The sequence below is a fragment of the Staurois parvus genome, unplaced genomic scaffold (genome assembly GCF_062004578.1).
Source record: "Staurois parvus isolate SC_StPar_1 unplaced genomic scaffold, SC_StPar_1.0 ptg000019l, whole genome shotgun sequence".
In the NCBI taxonomy this organism is placed as follows: Eukaryota; Metazoa; Chordata; class Amphibia; order Anura; family Ranidae; genus Staurois; species Staurois parvus.
The window spans coordinates 27,829,451-27,848,532 of NW_028317815.1; the positions used below are offsets into that span (position 1 = coordinate 27,829,451).

The window sequence follows — 19,082 nt, forward strand, 5'->3', positions numbered from 1 at the left end:
AGCAGTCAGGGACAAAGACCACAAGCTAATCCCTTACCTCTGGTGCCCCTGCAGTTGTTCCTTGTTTTTTCTCTCTGGTGCTACTGCACAGGACAATGCACCTTCAGCCTTCTCGGATTTCTCTTACCCCTGGATCCCTTACTCCAGTCCATATTTTATCTCAGGTTCTAAAGTTGTGCCCCATCTGAGTCTCTGCTCCTCCAGAGGGACTCCCTGATCTACAAGGTTGAATAGAACCAGCTCTAGTTGTCCCCTAATTAGAAAAGGATTCGTATCTCAGCCTATGTCTCTATTGCCCTCAGTTTCCTCTGTGAAAGCAGAAAGTGAGAAGAGTCTGCCCAAAAAGGCCTTTACTTTTTTTTTTCTTTTAGCTCCTTTGTCATCAAGCAGTGCTTTCATTGAGGGAGTGTATGGTTTTGGGGTAAAACAACCCTCAGGATAGCCTCTTATTTATTCCAGCTCCTTTCAGCCCTACTCTCTTGGGTTGTGAGCAGGTCTGTGGACTTCCTCTTCAGGCAACTGGGCTAGTTTCTTCTCCGTGTACCTAGGGGAATTCTCTTTCTTTAGTTCCTCCATTCTGAGGGCTACAGTCTACTATTACTCCAAATTACTATTACTCCAAATATATAGTTTCCCCCATGTCAGGATACACCACCTTGACCACATTTCCCGCTTTGGTCCCTGTTGCAGTGCCTTCACCTTGGGGAATGAAAAGAAGTCCACTCTGCAACAGGAAAGGTTTCCTGGCCTCTGCATTGGATAATGCTGAGAGTATTAGCCTGACTCTCACTGTCCTTCCTAATGTCCTTCTTACGGACAATGCCTTGTAAAACTGGCTTTCCTGTGCACCGCAAGGTGACGTTTTAGCACTTGAGTGCACCTCAGATCCTATGCGGTCATCTCTGGAGGGCCTGCACCTCCCTGTACTGTCAGTAGGCAGAACACCCCAGCTTCCTGCTGCAGGTACTCTCCTCTGGGAACAGAGTATGTCATAAGAATTTTGAGGTACCTCTTCACCTGTCACAAGGAATAAAAGCAAAGCACAGGTGATCTTCTTAACAATTATTACCAGGAAAGATATATTTAAAAAGGTCATAGGGGACCTTTTCATCTATCTCTAATTTATGTGTAATTTATATTACTGATATATTAATATAGAGGCCATAAAGATTTATTGATTTTATGCATTTTAATCATAAATGCATAATGTACTATTTCATTTTACAATTTTTCCTTATTTTTATTTTTCTGTAAATCATTATGTACATGTGGTTATATGTGATTTATAGGGTAAACATCTTATGGTCAATGGCTGTAGTTATTCGTTTACATTACAGTATTCAGAAATGTCTTCTGCTTAGTTACTGCCATTTGCACAGCATTAGCCACTTAAGACCCCATTAACAATTTGCCTTTTATTTTAATCCAGGGAATGGGATGTTTGCCTTTGCATTAGTTCTGTTCCTTTTCTAAAATTTTATAGGTGCAGCTCAAGCCAGCATTAAACATTTTCTGTAACACACAGCCAAAGTTAACATACTGTCACATTAAAAGCTAAAACATTTGTTCAGATAGAGTATGTGGTTGTTTGTGTTTGGCAATCATTTATGAAATTATTTTGAAAAATTAATTTAATAGGTCAGTATCTGTTTTTTTGGTCAGAAATGTCTATTTATTTATTTTTTTTTTTCAAGGGCTTCATGAACATAAAACTCCTATTTTTGTTGAATTTGGGTTTACCCTCAGAATAATCTCATGTGTAAATTCACTATTTATGGAAGTTATTGAATGAAAATGTTCTCTTTGTGGGTCACAATTTTACTACACATTGCCAGATTCTCTCTGTTAGATATGCACATATTGATTGATATATAACACATAAAGCTGTTAGCTGTCTAGGCTTTTACTATGATAATTTAAAAATGTAGCTGTAGCAAAATAATTAGCAGTAAAACTTAATTGCCAGCTTGTATCAGTAACGTACTGAGATAACAAACAAGTGGTATATTCACTGCAGTGGGAACCATGTCGGTGTAATCACTGCTGAGTGATTTCAATTAAATGACATGTAGTTTAAGTAATTTGATCTAGAAAATGAGTTCTTGCCATAGACCACACAACTGGTCAAATGAAGAGAGCTTATATAATAAGGCAGAAAAATAGTGCCAGAAGTAAAACAAAAATATATACAGTTTTATAAAATATTTCTACTAAGTCATAAAAATGTTAAAGAAGAACTCCGGGATAGGCAAAAAATCATTCATTAGTACACCACTCTGCACAAAACACTAAACAGGTAATATATTTGTGAAATTCCTTACCATTGAAGAGAAAACAAGAGAAGAAGAAGAAGAGAAGAGAATTTACAAGAAGTCATCTCTGTAATTCAAAAGATAACAGTATCTGCTATGCCAAGGAGGGGGTGTAACAGCAGGGATTTCATCATATCCTCTCCTCTCTCTCTCTGCAGTAAAAGGAAACTACAGTTCCCATCAACCTCTGGGAATTGCATTAAATGTAGGCAGGTAAACTACATGTAGAATGTGTCTAAGAGTCCTGGTCTGCCCACCACTGAAAGTGGGGCTGAATTATATCACTGCTTCCTGGAGAAAGAATTACATACAATACGTGCCAAAACCAGTGGCTGGGGAAACAGGAGGCATAGCAGCCACTGGTCTTACAAATAGGAAACCAAAGAAAATTAACGGTTTGATTTAAAAATAAATAGGCTATTTTAGAGCAACTACTGAGTGAACTAGAAGATGGATAACATACTCAGTGAAGGTAAGAAATCAGCAACAAGAACATGTAAACACGTTTTAACCCGGAGTTTTGCTTTAAGAAAAATACTGTCCATGAATTCAGTGTAACAGGAACAGAAATTCTTGAAATTTGCATTATGCTTTTAGCTATTTAGTTAAGTAATTACAGCAGAATGGTCACCTAAGCAAGGATACAGACAGGCTGATGGCTCTGGACTAACAGAGCTCAGGTAGCAATTGTGATCTTCTTGCCTAATCAGGTGATGTATGAATGTGGCATATGCACAATAATAGTCAAATTCCCAAAGGGATGACAGTGACCAATTCAGCAGATATTTGTCAGCTAGTTCAAAAATACATGTGTAGAAAAGAACAAAACAGGGCGCACTCTCCTCATGCATTACCGTGATAGTAAGAAATGTATTATAATGCATACTCACAAATCAAAAAGGTCATAAAAACAGAGACAAGGAGTCAAAGATGCCAATCGTGGACCTTTTTTTTATAATACATTTCTTACTATCACGGTAATGCACGAGAAGAGTGCTACCTGTTTTGTTCTTTTCGGCTATTATCAAGATTCCCCGATCTATCAAGGGCGACACCTCAGCAAGCGCTAGATTCCGTGTTTTCAGAGCAGCAAGCGGTTTCTGGCATCTGTTGGAGCAAAAATACATGTGACCACAGAGAAGTGACCACAGACAGAAAGAACAGTATTTTGGTAGAAGAAACTCCTTTTTACTAGATTTTTTTTATTAGGTGTGCAGTACCATTACAAATGTGCTGGACCACAGTATTTTTATCACTTGAACAGGACAAACCCAGACATAAGTTTGCCATAATGCTGTGCATACTTGTACATTTGCAAAGGCTGCCACTGCTTCCTATGCTACAATTTTGTTTGAATACTTGAATTTTGGAAAATCACTTCCAAAGACTAGGTAGCGTATGGAAACCATAATGCTTTTTTTTTTGTGCATGCAGCTTAGACTGGTTTCAGCTCTGTACAAAGTTGATTTACTGTTTGCTTAATAAATAGTTTAGATCTTTTTTTTTTATTCTTTTTTTCTTACTGTGCGTCAGAGTCAGCTAATGCCTGATGTCCATTAAAGATAATTCTTCTTTGTTGCAAAACTCCATTTATAATGAAAAATGGTCTAGGGAGTTTAGAAAAACGACCATTATCTCATCTACCAGCACTGGCTTCTGTGCAATATTGTACGTTTACGTTGCCAAATGCATATTACCTTTTACTTTGTATACATGGATCTGAAAACTAAGCTAAGAAAACACACCATTTTAACTTTTTTACTATGGTAAGGACTTTAAAAAGCATTTCTTCTTAAGATGTAATATTCTTCAGAATCAAATATAAGCCTGTTTATGTAGTTTCACTCAATATAGCTTTATATTAGCTTTTAGCTTTGTATAGTTTTACTTTTAGGTGGATTTACTGTCCCAATGAGAGAATCATGAAACTGTAGCTAGCCTGGCGTAACAAAAGAATTTATTGTAGTGGATTTCTTCAGTAGGGCATTGCCAAGAGCAAGGAGGATATGTAAAGTGCAGTAATCTATGAAAACCCAACAAATTTCACATTTCTGCTGAAGGTCATTTAAGAGACGATTATTGATTAGTTACTAGGGTTACTGCATTTTGTATATCTCACATTTAGTATCATAAAAGTCAAGCTAATATTCTGTTTTCAAGGATATAGCTGCCTTAGACATTAGATGATCCTCACTCAATTTGGACAATATGAACCAGGTGACAACTATTCATGGAGTGATGTCAGCAGTCTGCAGGCATGTCTTGATGTTTTTTGTGTGGTAACAAGTGGGATGGCTGCCTAGTGCCGGCATCTGATACACTACAGACTGGAGGATTACAGCAGGACATGTGTAATGTTATGAGTTAAGCACATGTGGTCAAAAGTCTTAAGTGGAGTTGGAAGCCCCGACAACAGAGGAGGGGACCCAATCTCACCCGAAAATGCTGTGTAAGACTCAGATGAAGCAGACCCTTTAACTATAGGGGTACAATGTTCCATATGGCAGGCACTGGTTTCCCTTAGAGGACACCAAGTAGACACCCTCCAGAACTAATAGGATATCTTGTGCTGGGATCAGCTGTAGCTGCCAGACTGCCCCTCTGTATCTATGTGCAGACATGTTCTACTCCTGTATAAGTAATGCAACTAGGTCCATAGCGAGAAGCAACATATCAGGTACTCACAAACCCAGGCAGCTGGTGCTGATGAGTGTCAGGTGGTTGGAGGTGACCAGGTCACTGTAAGTGGACAGAGGTAACAGATTGGAGAATGGAGTTTTACATGGTGCTTGAAAATAGGAGCATTAGCGGGACAGTTCTTTCTCTATCCTGAGCAGCAGACAAGATACTGTAGCATGGAGTTTGTATGAAAATGCACACAGAAGATGGCATCAATGATCAGCTCCTCTGTGTTAAACCTTTCTGTGGTGAAACTGGCAGTGGTGATGCATTTGTTTGTAACGCACCCAACTGTGAAATATGTGAGCTCAAGGAAACAGACCAGCAAAAAGCAGGCATGCTGGGTTGAGGAGATGAATTACTGGGGACTGGCTTACAATTTTTCTATTTGCAAATGTCCAATCCTCCTGTAATCTCCAGCAAAACCTGACTCCATATACATTCCTGTGTCCCCCAATACACAAAAATATGTATTTTTTTTTCCAGAAAAATTTTCAAATTGTTTTATCAATGAGTTTATCTGGTGTAAGAATGCTCATAGATTTTACTGGAAGGCTAGACATGCAGAAAGGATCTATCTACCTTATTCAGGTCAAATGAGTGAGCATGTTGCCTACTGTAGAGAAAGGGGATAAACCAGGGAGACATCCTTGCCTCAGGCCTAATTCTTGGAAAGCTTAAAAGTTTCAACACAGCCAATAGCTCATTCGATGAATAAACAGTTGTCCAGCAGTGGCCAAAATATAATTTATGTTTAAGAATATAAGCTTTCTTTCTGTCTATATGTTCTTCTGAGAAAGGCTTATAATTAGCATATGCATAAAGCCAAGGGCAGACTGATAATTCATGGGGTCCCCGGGCAATAGGGGATCATGGGGCCCCTGTGTCCTTGCCCAAACTCAAAAAAGCCTATGAAAAAGGTACCATGGGCATCTCATGGGGCTCTCTACTGACCCCGGGCCCTTGGGCAGTGCCCGAGTTTCCAAATGGTCAGTCCGCCCCTGCATAAAGCATCCCACAAAGAAGTAACCTTACCCAAATAATTAAAAAAGCAACAAATTTAAACTGGAAACAGCACAGGCACAGCTTTTTAACTAATGCCATTAACATAAGCCATATAACCATTTACAATATAAAGCACTATGTCTGTGCACCTAACAATCTCACAATAGCCTAAATGCATGTCCTTATCATGAGTGCTAGATTGGTATTCACCTACCCCAACAACCCATTGATGGACATTGAGTTGAAATAACAGCACAAACACTGACCTGGTAACAAGCATCACACCAAAGCTGTGGCAATCAAATGAAATAAAGGCAGTAGGAGAGAGAAGTCTTCGGTTGGCAGAGTTCAGTATCTTTGCCCTAGCACTACATTAAATAGACTTCCAAGTCCAGCCCCACACCACACAACTGGATAATGCTAATTGTAACCTAAACATCTTGTAGATGCAAAGTCTGTACAACCATTATAGTGCCATGCTCCCAGCAGTCAAGGCTCCCTTTACTAGTGCTCAAAAATGTGCCATTCCTAGTGTTTTGTGTGTGCAGTTTTATAGTCCTCACTAGGCAAAAAAAAAAAATCTTTACACGATATGACTGTAAATAAAAGAGGACACGTGCACACAAAAATGTATAAAACAGCTATATGTAAAACTGCACACATACCTTTATAATTGTAAATGTTAGAGATAATATGCACAAACCCAATTTGATTAGCAAATAATTAAAACCAAGAACAAAAATGTTTCTTCTGCTACTGTAAAGAATACCACCTATTCCATTAGTTTTTAAGGTATACATATATAAATAGTCCTGTCATGTTATATTATGGTATCAAGAGCAACATTGTCAAAAGGTGAAACAATCCAGAAACTTACTGTATTCCTCTTGGGTTTCACATTTCACATCAGATGAAACACATATGGTGTTTTAAGCAATGTGCCAACTTTAACAGAAAAAATGTATACTATACTTAATGCCACCACAACATTATAAATCGTTAAACCAAATGGGTTTCAAAGATTTTGACTGCTACTCAACAGCTACTTCATAGTTCTTATTTTATATGAAGGCTCTGAAGCATGATTATAATATATAAAATCTTTAAACAAAGGAATCAACCTAATCAGTGTATGGTTCCATTTATGATGTCAGTTCTATTGGGAACTGTTTCATGATGACTCTATGAAACCTTTAAAGCATTCATTTTTTAAATGTGATTTTCCACTAGGATCCCATAGGTTTTTGATCAACCTGCATCTGAATGAATAAGATAGTATTTATAATAGGCTACATAAAAACATTATTTTAGATGTATAAAGAATACCAAATTAGAACATAAATGTTAGTAACCCTGAGAACACATCTTGGACTCATTCCTTTAAACATTTGGTAAGTTTGTTATAGTAAATGCCATCTTGGGTGTGTTCCTGTATAGTTTGATCCAAGACAGGTTTGTTCAAGAAATTCTAATTACCCCACCACAGCAGCAAAAGCTCACTATCACCTCGGCCATAAAAGAAGACACACTTTTTATTCTGTTTTTGTCAGAGGTGGTTTTAATTAGAAGCTTGATATCTGTCATGGCAATTGGTGGGGTCTTCATAGTGGAAATACTTAGCAATGAATCCAGAGACCTTGAGCAACCTAAAAGGGGACTGAACACTTTGGGATCTACCAAAAACAGAACAACACATTTTGAGTCACCTTTACCTTAAAGTAAGTACACAATCAGGCTGATTTAGTAAAGTAGAGAATATTCAAACAATAAATTTGTATAAATAATCAGTTCGTTTACTTAATTGTGTGCTGATAAAATAAGTGAACAGAAAATTTATTTTAAAATAATTTAAACATTGAAGTAAATATCCACACAGTTTATTGTGCTATGGTTCTGAGCTTTTTCAGTAAGTCAGCCTCATTGTATGTACCCAAATTATCAAAGTGCTGTAATCAGCTAGTTTTTTTAACATTAGTTTACCTTATTGCCGTAAAGCTTAGAGCGTTTATATAAAACTCAAAAACATAAATGTTATCATTTGCAGCATACCAGTCCTTGGAGGCTGCATTTGTTTAATTTTTTCAGGCTTTTTCTCCCTTTATTTTAACCTGGTTATCCTGATAGTAACACACTTTCTGTCCTAATGTGACAATGTTCACACACTGTACATCTATGGAAGACCCATGTTGTTTCTGTACTCCTTGTCTGGACTATAAACACCCCCCTATCTTCATTACATAAGAAGGAAATGTACTGTAGTTTACAAAATATAGCTAGAAATATACATGGTTTGAGCTTTTCGTTTGGTGCACGGACACTGTACTAAACTATTGCAGCCATCACATCCAAGAAACGGTAAGCTGCAATATAATAAATGCTGAGTTTAAACACATGTTGAATTTAAATATATAATAGTTGTTTATTTTTGTCCTCGTCTCCAAAGTTTTAGTTCATCTTTAGCAACAGAGATCTTTACTTTGAAAGTATTTACTATACTCACCTTAAAGCAATAAACTCAATTGTGTTAACACAGAAAGGATTAATAAGTACAAACAGAACATAACGCCGGATTGACTTAGGTCCAGATATAGAACAACTGAAAATAGCTGGAAGCAGATGTCCTAGCTGTGCTACATACAGAGGACATTAGTTCTCCTCACTAGCACACTTTAGTAGAACATATTTCCAAATAGTATTTCAGGGCAAAGTATATCTAATTAACTGAACTGACAGACTGGTATTTACCACAAGGAGATGGGCAAAATGTTTGTCCTCAGTGTTATTTCTTTTTTTATACACAGTACTTGTTTGATATGGTATACATGAGATGTATTAAATAAAAGAATATTACAGAAGCACTCCTTAGAGTTTCTGTAATATATTGGCATTTTGCAAGGCTTTTTTTTTTCTTTATGATCACCTAGCCAAACAGACCTTATTGGCAAATTACCAATGTCTGCACAGTGCAACACTCAGATATTATTGGTAAAAGTTTGAAAAGAAGAAATCATGAGACTCAGAATTCAGTATTTGCTTTGCAGTGGTTAACAGTTTAGGATTAGATATCAGGCTTCCTTAGTGAGTGAGATAATTTTTTAACATTCTGCCAAAAAGCTCATCTCAAAAACGCTCCTGTGCAAATATACCTGTAAATGTCCAAATGTGCATCAACAAATAGGCTACCATAGAGTTGTTTCTACAAGCTGAAAAAAAGTAAAAACCACCAAAAGCCTGTATAAGCAGCTTTTTTGCCCAATGTGCATGAGGCCAAAAGGTGTAGAGGCTGTTCACCTAGTAAAGTAAATGTTGATAAATAAAGGGAACCCATGTTAGCTTTCAATGCCCAATTATGCACAAATAGGATTTTTCTAGCACACAACTGGGTTTTGAAAGTGAACACAATTTTACCTTATTCAATACCATACATGTTGCAAAGTGAAGATATGCCATGCAAAGAAAAATAAACATTCACTTTACTGAGTGAACAGCATATACTCCTTAATCCAGTGCTTCTCTGAGTTGTGCAATGAGCTGTAGATAAAGAATACTGCAATGCTACTGTCATTTCTTAACGTGGTATTGAACCCAACAACAAACATTTTTTTTATATTGCCACTTGCCAATTCTTGTTGTTGTGGCTGCATTCGTTTTTCATTTTTTTGGGCTGTTTTTCTTTTATTTTTACCTATTGATCTGGCCAGTAAGTTTGTTATTTTTCATCTTTCTTTAACAGGGCTGAGACAAGCCATTTACCACTGACAAAGATGCTTACAATGATCCATTTTTATATATATATGTAAAACATTTATCCCAAAAAGAAAGAAAGCTGTTGCTGTAATTGATTCAACTGTGTTAGCTGAAGTTTGGCTTTAGATTGTTAGTCAAGGCCATCTAAATCTTCTAGTACATCGGACACTACCTTCTCTGCATATTGACAATTCCACTGCCCAAAGGTGTCTCTGTTGCCCCTCCATCCAGAGTGGAGACCGCCTAATATAGGAAGTGTGTTGCTAGCTGGATCACTAGGTTAAAGTAAAGCAGTGAGGATATCCAACAGAGAGGCTGCTCACTTCTCATATGAACTTTATGAGATAGTCACCTAATATAATCCAGTAAGGACCTCACACAGATGTAATCTACAAACTCATAGTATAGTGGTTTCAGCATTAGAGATTACCAGACAATGCAGATAAGATTGTTAGAAACCACAGTTTATTCATTAAAAAAAAGAGTATGTAAAAAACATAAGTTCAATGAAAGTTATGAAAGTTAATACAGGACTCACTCAGAGATCAGGTGCCCCACAAGTGGATGATCACTGTGCTGGCAATACAATAAAATATATACCAAAATAAAAATTTTAATTGAAAATGAAAGATTTGCACTATTGTGCAAGAAGGAGTTATTCTGGATTTATAAATTGGGCACCTTATCCCCCAATGGGTTAAAGGAGAATTTAGAAATACACATAATGCAGTCCCCCTGCTTTATTACACCATATTATTTATTTATTTATTTATTCACTTATAAATATTCCTTATATTTATAAGGACATAGCATTTAAGAAAAAGTAAATTTGCTTCTTAGGAACCTTTGCATAAAGTTTTGTTTTTTTTATTTGTTCATAGTGTACCTATTTTTGTAAAATTTGCAAGTGTATCGAGTTTTTAAAAAATGCATATGAATTATTTTTAGTATTTTTATCAACAATCATTGCTGTATTTGCTTTTAGGATAAAACTCAGGCAATTCTCTTCTTTGTTTATCTAGCTTTATTGTGGTTTTTATTTTGCCATTACACAGTTTCATAATATTTGTTAAGATTTGAGCACATAATGACTTAATTAATTTGTGTTTTTGGTGACTCAGTTCCCAGATTCCCCTATTTAAACTTCTTTTGCCAGTTCCTGTCATATGGCATGATGAAGGGGCCTACTTTATTTGCCTAGTGTGGCAAAATGCCCTACTATTCACATGGATGCTGGGTTTGGCAGCCGGCAGAGCTCTTCAAACTCGTTGTAGTTTGGTCCTCAGGTAAGCAATTTTCTTTGTAAATCATAAGTCTTCAAAGCTGCAGTTGTAGGAGTGTCCATACAGGTCAGCCTTTCTAAAATCTATCTTTTTTTATGGCTGCAGTTTTGTAGGAAAATAACTGACAAAGAATATGGCCACCCAGGGATAGGATTTAAACAATATTTAAACAGTTCAACAATCCAGAAAATCGTGAATTTCAACATATGCTAGAAAAGGTTGTATTGCTTATTTCTGTGCGCTATAAGAGTAGAACTTTGACAGCAGAGCGGAGTGTAGATAGTGAAGGAAAGCAGACAAACAGGGGGGTCTGAAAGTATACAGAAACCCTAAAAAGAGACGTGAGATGTGAGAATTGTGTATCCTACTATCATATTCACATAACATTCTTTATACATCAGGTTTATTTTATAAAATATAACATTGAGTAGCTTTTGGCTTGTAACACACTGTATTTGTGATAATTTTTTCCCAGATGAGAACCTTCTGTGCTCTTAATTATTGAGTGTGAAGTAGATTCACAAGTACACAGATTAGACTGTTATATTTTATGGACACTATTCTAGCATGTCTGGTAAAAATGTTATAAAGGGGAATTTATCAAAAATGGAGCAGATAAAATCTGAAGCAGCTGTGTATGGAAATTATTCAGCTTCTATATTTAATTTTCAAAGTTTAAAAGAGAAGTTTAGGATAAAAAAAAACAAAAACACTCACCTAGGTGGAAGCAGCATCACTCCGATGCTGCATCTGTCCCCTGCCTCCTTCCAAGACCGAGAACTGAGCGGTCAATAATAATAATAACAATACACTTTATTTCATATAGAGCTTTACAAAGAAAACAAACAAGAAATACAAACGATAAAATAAAGGAAAAAAAGGACCATTAAGTTAAGCTTGTCTAAAGACAAAAAGTTTTTAGATTTGATTTGAATGAGTTTAGAGAAGATGACTCTGATGTTCCTTGGAAGACAATTCCAGAATTTTGGAACATAGCAGGAGAAGCCCCTGTCTCCCATCAAGTGTAGGTGACTAGAGGGGACACACAGAAGACCAGAATTTGAGGAACGGAGGTTACGAGGAGGGGAGTAAGTTGATAAAGGTTCAGTCAGATAATAGGGTGCTAAGCCATAAAGAGCCTTATAGGCAAGCAAGAGGATCTTAAAGTCTATGCGAAACCTGATGGGTAGCCAGTGCATGAACTCCATGACAGGGGTAATATGGTATTTTATACCAGACCTAGTGAGGATCCTGGCTGAAGAATTTTGTATGTACTGTAGTTGATTCATAGTGGAATTAGATACACCAGCGAGTAGAGCACTGCAATAGTCAAGTTCAGAGATGACAAATGTATGGATCAGCTTTTCAGCTACAGTGTATGATAGCATAGGATGCAGTCGAGCTATGTTTCCCAAGTGGAAAAAAGATGTTCTGGCAACATTTTGTATTTGTGGATCAAAGGTTAGGTTAGCATCAAATATCACTCCTAGATTTTTCAATTTAGACTGAAGCTCAAGTGTAGTGCCATTGATAGATAGGCTACCAGGACTGGCCTTACACAATTGATGGGGGGTGGGGGGTGTCAATAAGCAGACTTCAGTCTTGTCAAAGTTTAATTGAAGTAAATTATGGCCCATCCAAGTTTTTATATCGCATGTACAGTTAAATAGGAAAGAAGCACCCAAAGTAGAATCCGGTTTAGCGTGGATGTATATCTGAGTGTATTCAGCATAGACGTGATAATTGAGAAACAAAGTGACAGCAATCAGTAAGATATGACTTCCATTTCAGAGGCAATTCTGAGACTCCAAATATGGTTTCAAGGCGAGAGAGTAAAAGATTGTGATCTACAGTATCAAAGGCAAAACTAAGATCAAGTAGAATAAGAATAGTTAGTGGGCCAGAATCAGAAGCTAACAGAAGGTCGTTAGTGACCTTGACCAAGACGGTTTCTGTGCTGATCACTCGATTCTTGGTCTTCAATGAGCAGAGAATCTGTGACTGTCAGTCTCTGGCTCTCTGCTCTACCCCTCCAGCATGCACTAGAGCAGCGGACTGTGGAGGGGGCAGGAGCTGCTGGCTCAGGCTCTCAGTGGCTTGCTGAAAGGCTGAGCCAGCTGTTGGTGCAGGCATCTGAGTGGATCCTGACATTAAAGTGACATCAGCTGACAGAGGGCTTTAGCACTCCTGTGACCTACAGGAGAAGTAGGGCGAAAAGTACTTTGGCCCTACTATCTTTTAACTGAAAAAGCTGAAGATAGAAGCTGATTGGTTAATATGCACAGCTGCTCCAGATTCTGTCTGCTTTAGTTTTAATAAAGCCCCCCCTATGTGTTTAGCATAAAGTGTGTTTTGCAAGAAGATACACCAGATGTGTAAGGTTTATTATACTTTATATGTTCACTTTGGAGTTTCTGGAGTACATTTGTACATTTTTATCTATATTAGATTAATTGGTTCCTGTCTAAATTGTCCCTTGTATATGAATGTGAGTTAGGGACCTTAGATTGCACACCTCTTGAGGGTTAGGGACAGATGTGAATGTACAATATATATGTAAAGCGCTGCGTAAATTGACGGCGCTATATAAGTACGTGAAATAAATAAATAAATATTATTTTTTATGTCTAATTTTGATAGTGGTGCACTCATTTTAGTTATATTAATGTTGTAGTTCTGAACTTCTTTTGTAGTAGCTGGCATAGGCAGGCAGAGTGATAGCTTTTGGTTTGAGAAGAGTGAGTAATTCAGGGTTTGTATCTATTAGAGACAATTTGCAAAAGAAAATTATCAAACGCAGGCATAAATGTTTTTGGTACTCTTGCCACATGGACCTACATGAGCACGTGGTTGTACAGCTGTCATGATGGCTGAAACTAGCAGATTATATACTGATGTTCAATGCATATGGTGCAGTGCCCATTGAACATCCAAATAATGCTGCTTGTGTTCCTTACGTTTGGATAAAGTGCACTAAGAAACATTTTATTAAAAAAATCAAAAATAAAAACACATTCTTATTTCATGCTGTGGCCTACCAGTATATATTCAGATACTCGAGCATACATTCCATGTCATATCACATGTGCTGGTAAACTAGTTGTAGCTTACAAAAGATAACAATCCATATATGCTAGTAAATTTAGTAAATGTTTTTTGCAGCTTTTGCACAGGTTTGCGTGGGCATGTGGAGCTCATGATAATTACTGTAAGGATAAGATTTGGTTGTCTACACACAATTGATGCACCAAAGTATGCACATATATCTTGCACAGCCTCCCTAGCGGTCTGGTTATGTCAGTATTTCTGTGCTCAAAGCGGTACATTTTTTTTGCATGGAAATACGTATTTTTTATTGTAGGCCTGTAATTTTTAGGAATAGCTTACTGAAATCTGTCCGAACAAGAGTCTAGTAAACATCCCCGGTATGTTAAAATTTGAAACACAAAATCATAAATTATAATTTAATAAATAATCATAAAAAATATAAATATAATAATAAATTTAGTTCAATCATATAATCAAACCAAAAACACTGAAATTTGAAATAGAGCGCCAAGTTTGCACATCACTGAGCAAAGTCGCAAAATCGTTTTCAGCGTCTGATGACGAATTTCCCCACGAATCATCACTCAATTCTGCAAGTGGTTCTAATTTACTATCGCTGTTTTCTAACTGGTCTAAAACCACTTTTGACCTAAAGGGACGCTTTTTGGACGCCATGGACATTTCTCAGTTTCCAGGCAGAAAGAACAGTAAAAATGTAGGCAGGGCACAGGACAAAGCACTAGGGACAAAATGTATGTGAAATGGTTTGATACAGTAATGTTTTACTATGTGATTTTAGTGTATTTAGTGAATGTCACTTTTTCACATTTTTAAATTTCCTGCCGTTCCGTCCCTGTACGTCCTGACATCGCAGGGAACGGAAGAAGAAGGATGCCGGCATCAGCTGGAGGACATTTCCGGGACACTGCAGGAGGGATATCGCGGGAGTGCAGGACAAGGTAAGAGAAGAAGAGATCCCAGAGCAACGCTGCAGGGTATTCCCGAGTGTAGCTCAGGGTTACCACTTGTGGTGCTGAAACTTTACCCCAAGCTATACTCGGGAATACCTCCAGGGAGGTTAATACATCCCACCAGGCAGATGAAGAAGTAGAACCAGAAGGATGGAGAACGAATTAGTCAACAGGAGCTGGAAGAGGATGAATGGGTGTGACAGAAACAAGTGTGTTCCCAGTGTGACAGAAACAAGAAGATAGAAAAATTGAAGTTTTCATTTATTATCTACAGAATTGTTACTATAATCATCTTCATAGTTATCATCATATTGCCATAATCCAGGGCCGCTTAGTACATGTGATTTAGAATACAGTGTATATTATAACATCTATATTTACATCTAGTATGAAAATAATCTATCATTCTGTCTATAGAAAGTAAATTGAAGACAACTAACCATATACAGAAAGTGTTAGAAAGTAAGTGCACCATGAAAAAATTGTTTGAAATGGCATTAATCAAAACAAAGTTATTTTAAACACACTGACCTTTCTGATGTTTTTGTTTAAGTCAACCAAGTTGAGCATATAGATGTAATCTTTTGCTCCGAGAAATAGCCGACCCCTCTCTTCATCTAGCAGCATGGTCTGAAAACCCAAACTCTCTGGTGTGGAGTCCGAGAATGGTATGCAGCTGTTTGACAGAAGTAAGTCTGAGGGAAAAGGAGGCAATAGTCAGAATGGAACTCTTAATAAAAAAACTTGATCCTTAAAAAATGTTATGCAAGCATAAAGGCTTAAGTTAAAATAAGTAGACTTTTATTAAAGGATAAGTTCACCATTTTTAGGGTGGAACATGTATCATGTTCCCAATGCTGCAACCGCTTAGTTCAAAGTATTAGACAACTGTATTTCTGCTACTGTAGGCATATCTTAAAACAATATTTGGAAATAGAAAGTTTATATGCGTAAATATCCAGGTGATTGTTTAAAAAGATCTCTGAATCAACACCGTTTTTGTCATATAAAAGGCAATCCTGACATCCACCACAAGTTGTAGGAGAATATTTATTATACATTATCTGAGTCATATCTGTGTGTGTGTGTTTGTGTGTGCACGGGATAGGTGATAGCAATGTGCAAAAGTTCTGTAACTCACAGCAACCAGAGTTTAGTTTAGTAGAGTCGAGGCCGTGAGTTCGGCCTGAACCCAAGTTGCTCTCAGTTTGATGAACAGGTGAACTAAATGGCCAAATTTGGCCAATTCACCTACATGCCCTAACCTACAGCTGCTACAGCCAGAAGTCATTCATTTAGTGGCAGTATCACCACCCATTGACTTGTTTCAAATAGTAAACAGGGCAGTGGTCATGGTCATATATATTCATTACATCAGCCAACATCCTCAGACAGTTTTCTGACATTCAGCAGTAAACTGGGAAACTGCCATTTATGACAGAGTATCAGCAGGTGAAGATTGCTGTGGCTTGAGTCATTTGGGTGTCAGTCATCTTGATCGAAGATGAATCTACATTCCTGAATGACGTGAATGATGTTGGATTTACTTTGTAGGACTTTGTTTTTCTTGTTTGTTTTTTTATTAAAATACTTTTTCTTGTTTCATCTTTTTATTGATAAAACGATAAGGCATACATAACATCCGTTACATGACATTTACAATAAGAGGTGGGATTTGTACCCACTTCAGATACAAGAAACAGTAAGAAAAAACTGCACAAAGAAATGTCACAATTTCGTATAGATTGATCAGCGGTATTCCACAGGGCCATGTGAACGGAGCACTATCCCATAAAGTCCCATAAAGTGCAACTAGCTTGTACAGAGAAACATAAACATGTAGATCAAATAGTAAATCCAGGGAATTTGAGGTGAAAAACTTCCAAAGAAAAAGAGGGTAAGAAAAAGAGGATAAAAGAGGATGGAAGGAGGCCAGCTGTACTTGAACAGTCAGAACTGCAGTTGTTACATCAGACAGGGGTTAGAAGGTTAGGGCTCAAGAAGGGAAAAGTCAAAACAAGTAGGTAAGAATTTATCCACGCAAGGTTACCAGACCTTGAGGAGCTTGGGCCTTGTATCAGTTAAGGTGGCCCTAATCCTACTATGTGTCATAGCCTGCATGATTCTATGTTTTGTCTCCAGGGTGCAAAATGTTGGGGTCTTCCAAGCCTTTGCAATAGTTTGGAGGATGTCAGGACTTGTATGGAGAGTTTCAGCTCAGCTCTCTTAGGTCAAGAGCACAATGAATTAACAAAGCAAATGCAGGATCGGGTGTTATGGTCATTTTAACTAAGATACATATTATTCTAAAAAAACAAAATACTTTTTCAATGTCATTTGTGTTTTATATACTATTCACATATATATTTTTTGGGAATGAGTAAAAGGGACCCTGGGACTATGTACCCTGTACTCATTTGTGTGGAAGGGAAGGGGGAGATACTTGATGACCCCCTTATTTTAGAAGATGCTTATATTTTCCAATACATTTCCAAATGCAGGCCCCCACATCCACAAGCCCAGGGATATGGGGATGGGAACATTTTCCCCTTCATCAAGAGGGCAAGGTGCCTTATCTTATTGAGCTCATGTGACCAGGTATGGTTCAGAAGTAGAAAGGACAAAGCTCACTGACCCCCATTCCTTGCCACCCAGGCTGCATGCCTAGATAAGGCTCTAGCATAGATTTTTAGGGGGATCTCACACAAAAAAATGGCCTGACTCCTTATCGTTTTTATATGAGTCTGGTATAGATTTGGAGAGGTTCACCTCAAAATCAATACCAGACCCTTATAGAAGCATTCACTTTCAACCATATCAGGCTGCATGCCTTCAAAATGGGGAAGGTGCCTCCAACTTAACAGAATTTGAATGCCTTTTAAAATTAGAACTGGGGAGCGGGGCAAACTTCCCCTATGTGGATAAGGTACTAATTTCTTAAAAGAATACAAACAGTAAATAAAACACACTGTTTAAAAACTATATTATCAATAAAAATTCCCTCAATGTAAATCATGCCCTGAGGATGACACAATGGTTGTCTCCCGAAGAACCCCTTTAACAAATGACAGCTCCACAGCACTACTGGGAATAAAAAAGCAAAACTTGTATACCTTGCCGATGTCATTGCCCAGCAATTGTCATGATCATATTTGGTCAATGACATCAAAGGCTATTCTTTACAAACATAAAAAGGTAAGGGACCTTTGGGGTGGCACAGTGGCTTAGTGGTTAGTACTTCCGCCTGGCAGCACTAGGGTCGTTGGTTCAAATCCCAACCATGCAACCACCTGCCTGGAGTTTGCATGTTATCCCTGTGTCTGTGTGGGTTTCCTCCGGGTACTCCAGTTTCCTCCCACACTCCAAAGACATGCAGGTAGGTTAATTGGATCCTGTATAAATTGTCCATAGTATGTGTATGTATGAATGTGAGTTAGGGACCTTAGATTGTACACCCCTTGAGGGTTAGGGACTGATGTGAATGTACAATATATATATATATTATATATATATGTGTAAATTGACAGCACTATATAAGTACCTGAAATAATAAATAAATAAATAAATAAAGGGACCGGAAGTTCAATTTAGCAGCAAACATTTTCTTTTTTAATTTGTCACTTTTGCTGGAGAACATCCTACTGGTGTGCACCATTTCAAATGCAGGTTTAAGGCATTCCCTAATCCTTTAAGCCTTATTAAAAGACATGCTCCTTGCCAAAAGGAATTTTCTTTTCTTTCTTTTCTTTTTTTTTTTTTGCATTGACACATTCCCTCCATGGCAGTGCCCAGTTGCCCATAAGTTTTTCTAATCAAAAGCCTGCAAAATGGCCTTGAAAAAGGTAAAAAAAATTAAAAATGTTCAGTTCCCACAGACTTCAATAGGGTTTAGGCATTATGGTCAGGGTTTATGGTTTTTTTAAAGTGTCCGGTGAACATCTAGCAAACTAAAGTTGTATGGTTCACTTATTACTATTCAGTGATACATGATTTCTTGCTTATTGCTATCTCATCCCTGAAGTAATCTTCAATACTGA

At 37.4% G+C, this 19,082-nt stretch overlaps 1 protein-coding gene across 2 annotated transcripts in view; it reads right to left on the reverse strand.

Annotated features, from left to right (window-relative positions):
- The window catches only part of SEMA3D (semaphorin 3D), a 260,951-nt gene that overhangs the window by 142,157 nt on the left and 99,712 nt on the right, over positions 1-19,082 (reverse strand). For both annotated transcript variants that reach the window (XM_089685964.1, XM_089685971.1), the window contains exon 3: positions 15,577-15,740. In XM_089685964.1, coding sequence (XP_089542090.1) covers positions 15,577-15,740 — 164 coding nt within the window. The remainder of the gene's footprint in view (positions 1-15,576; positions 15,741-19,082) is intronic.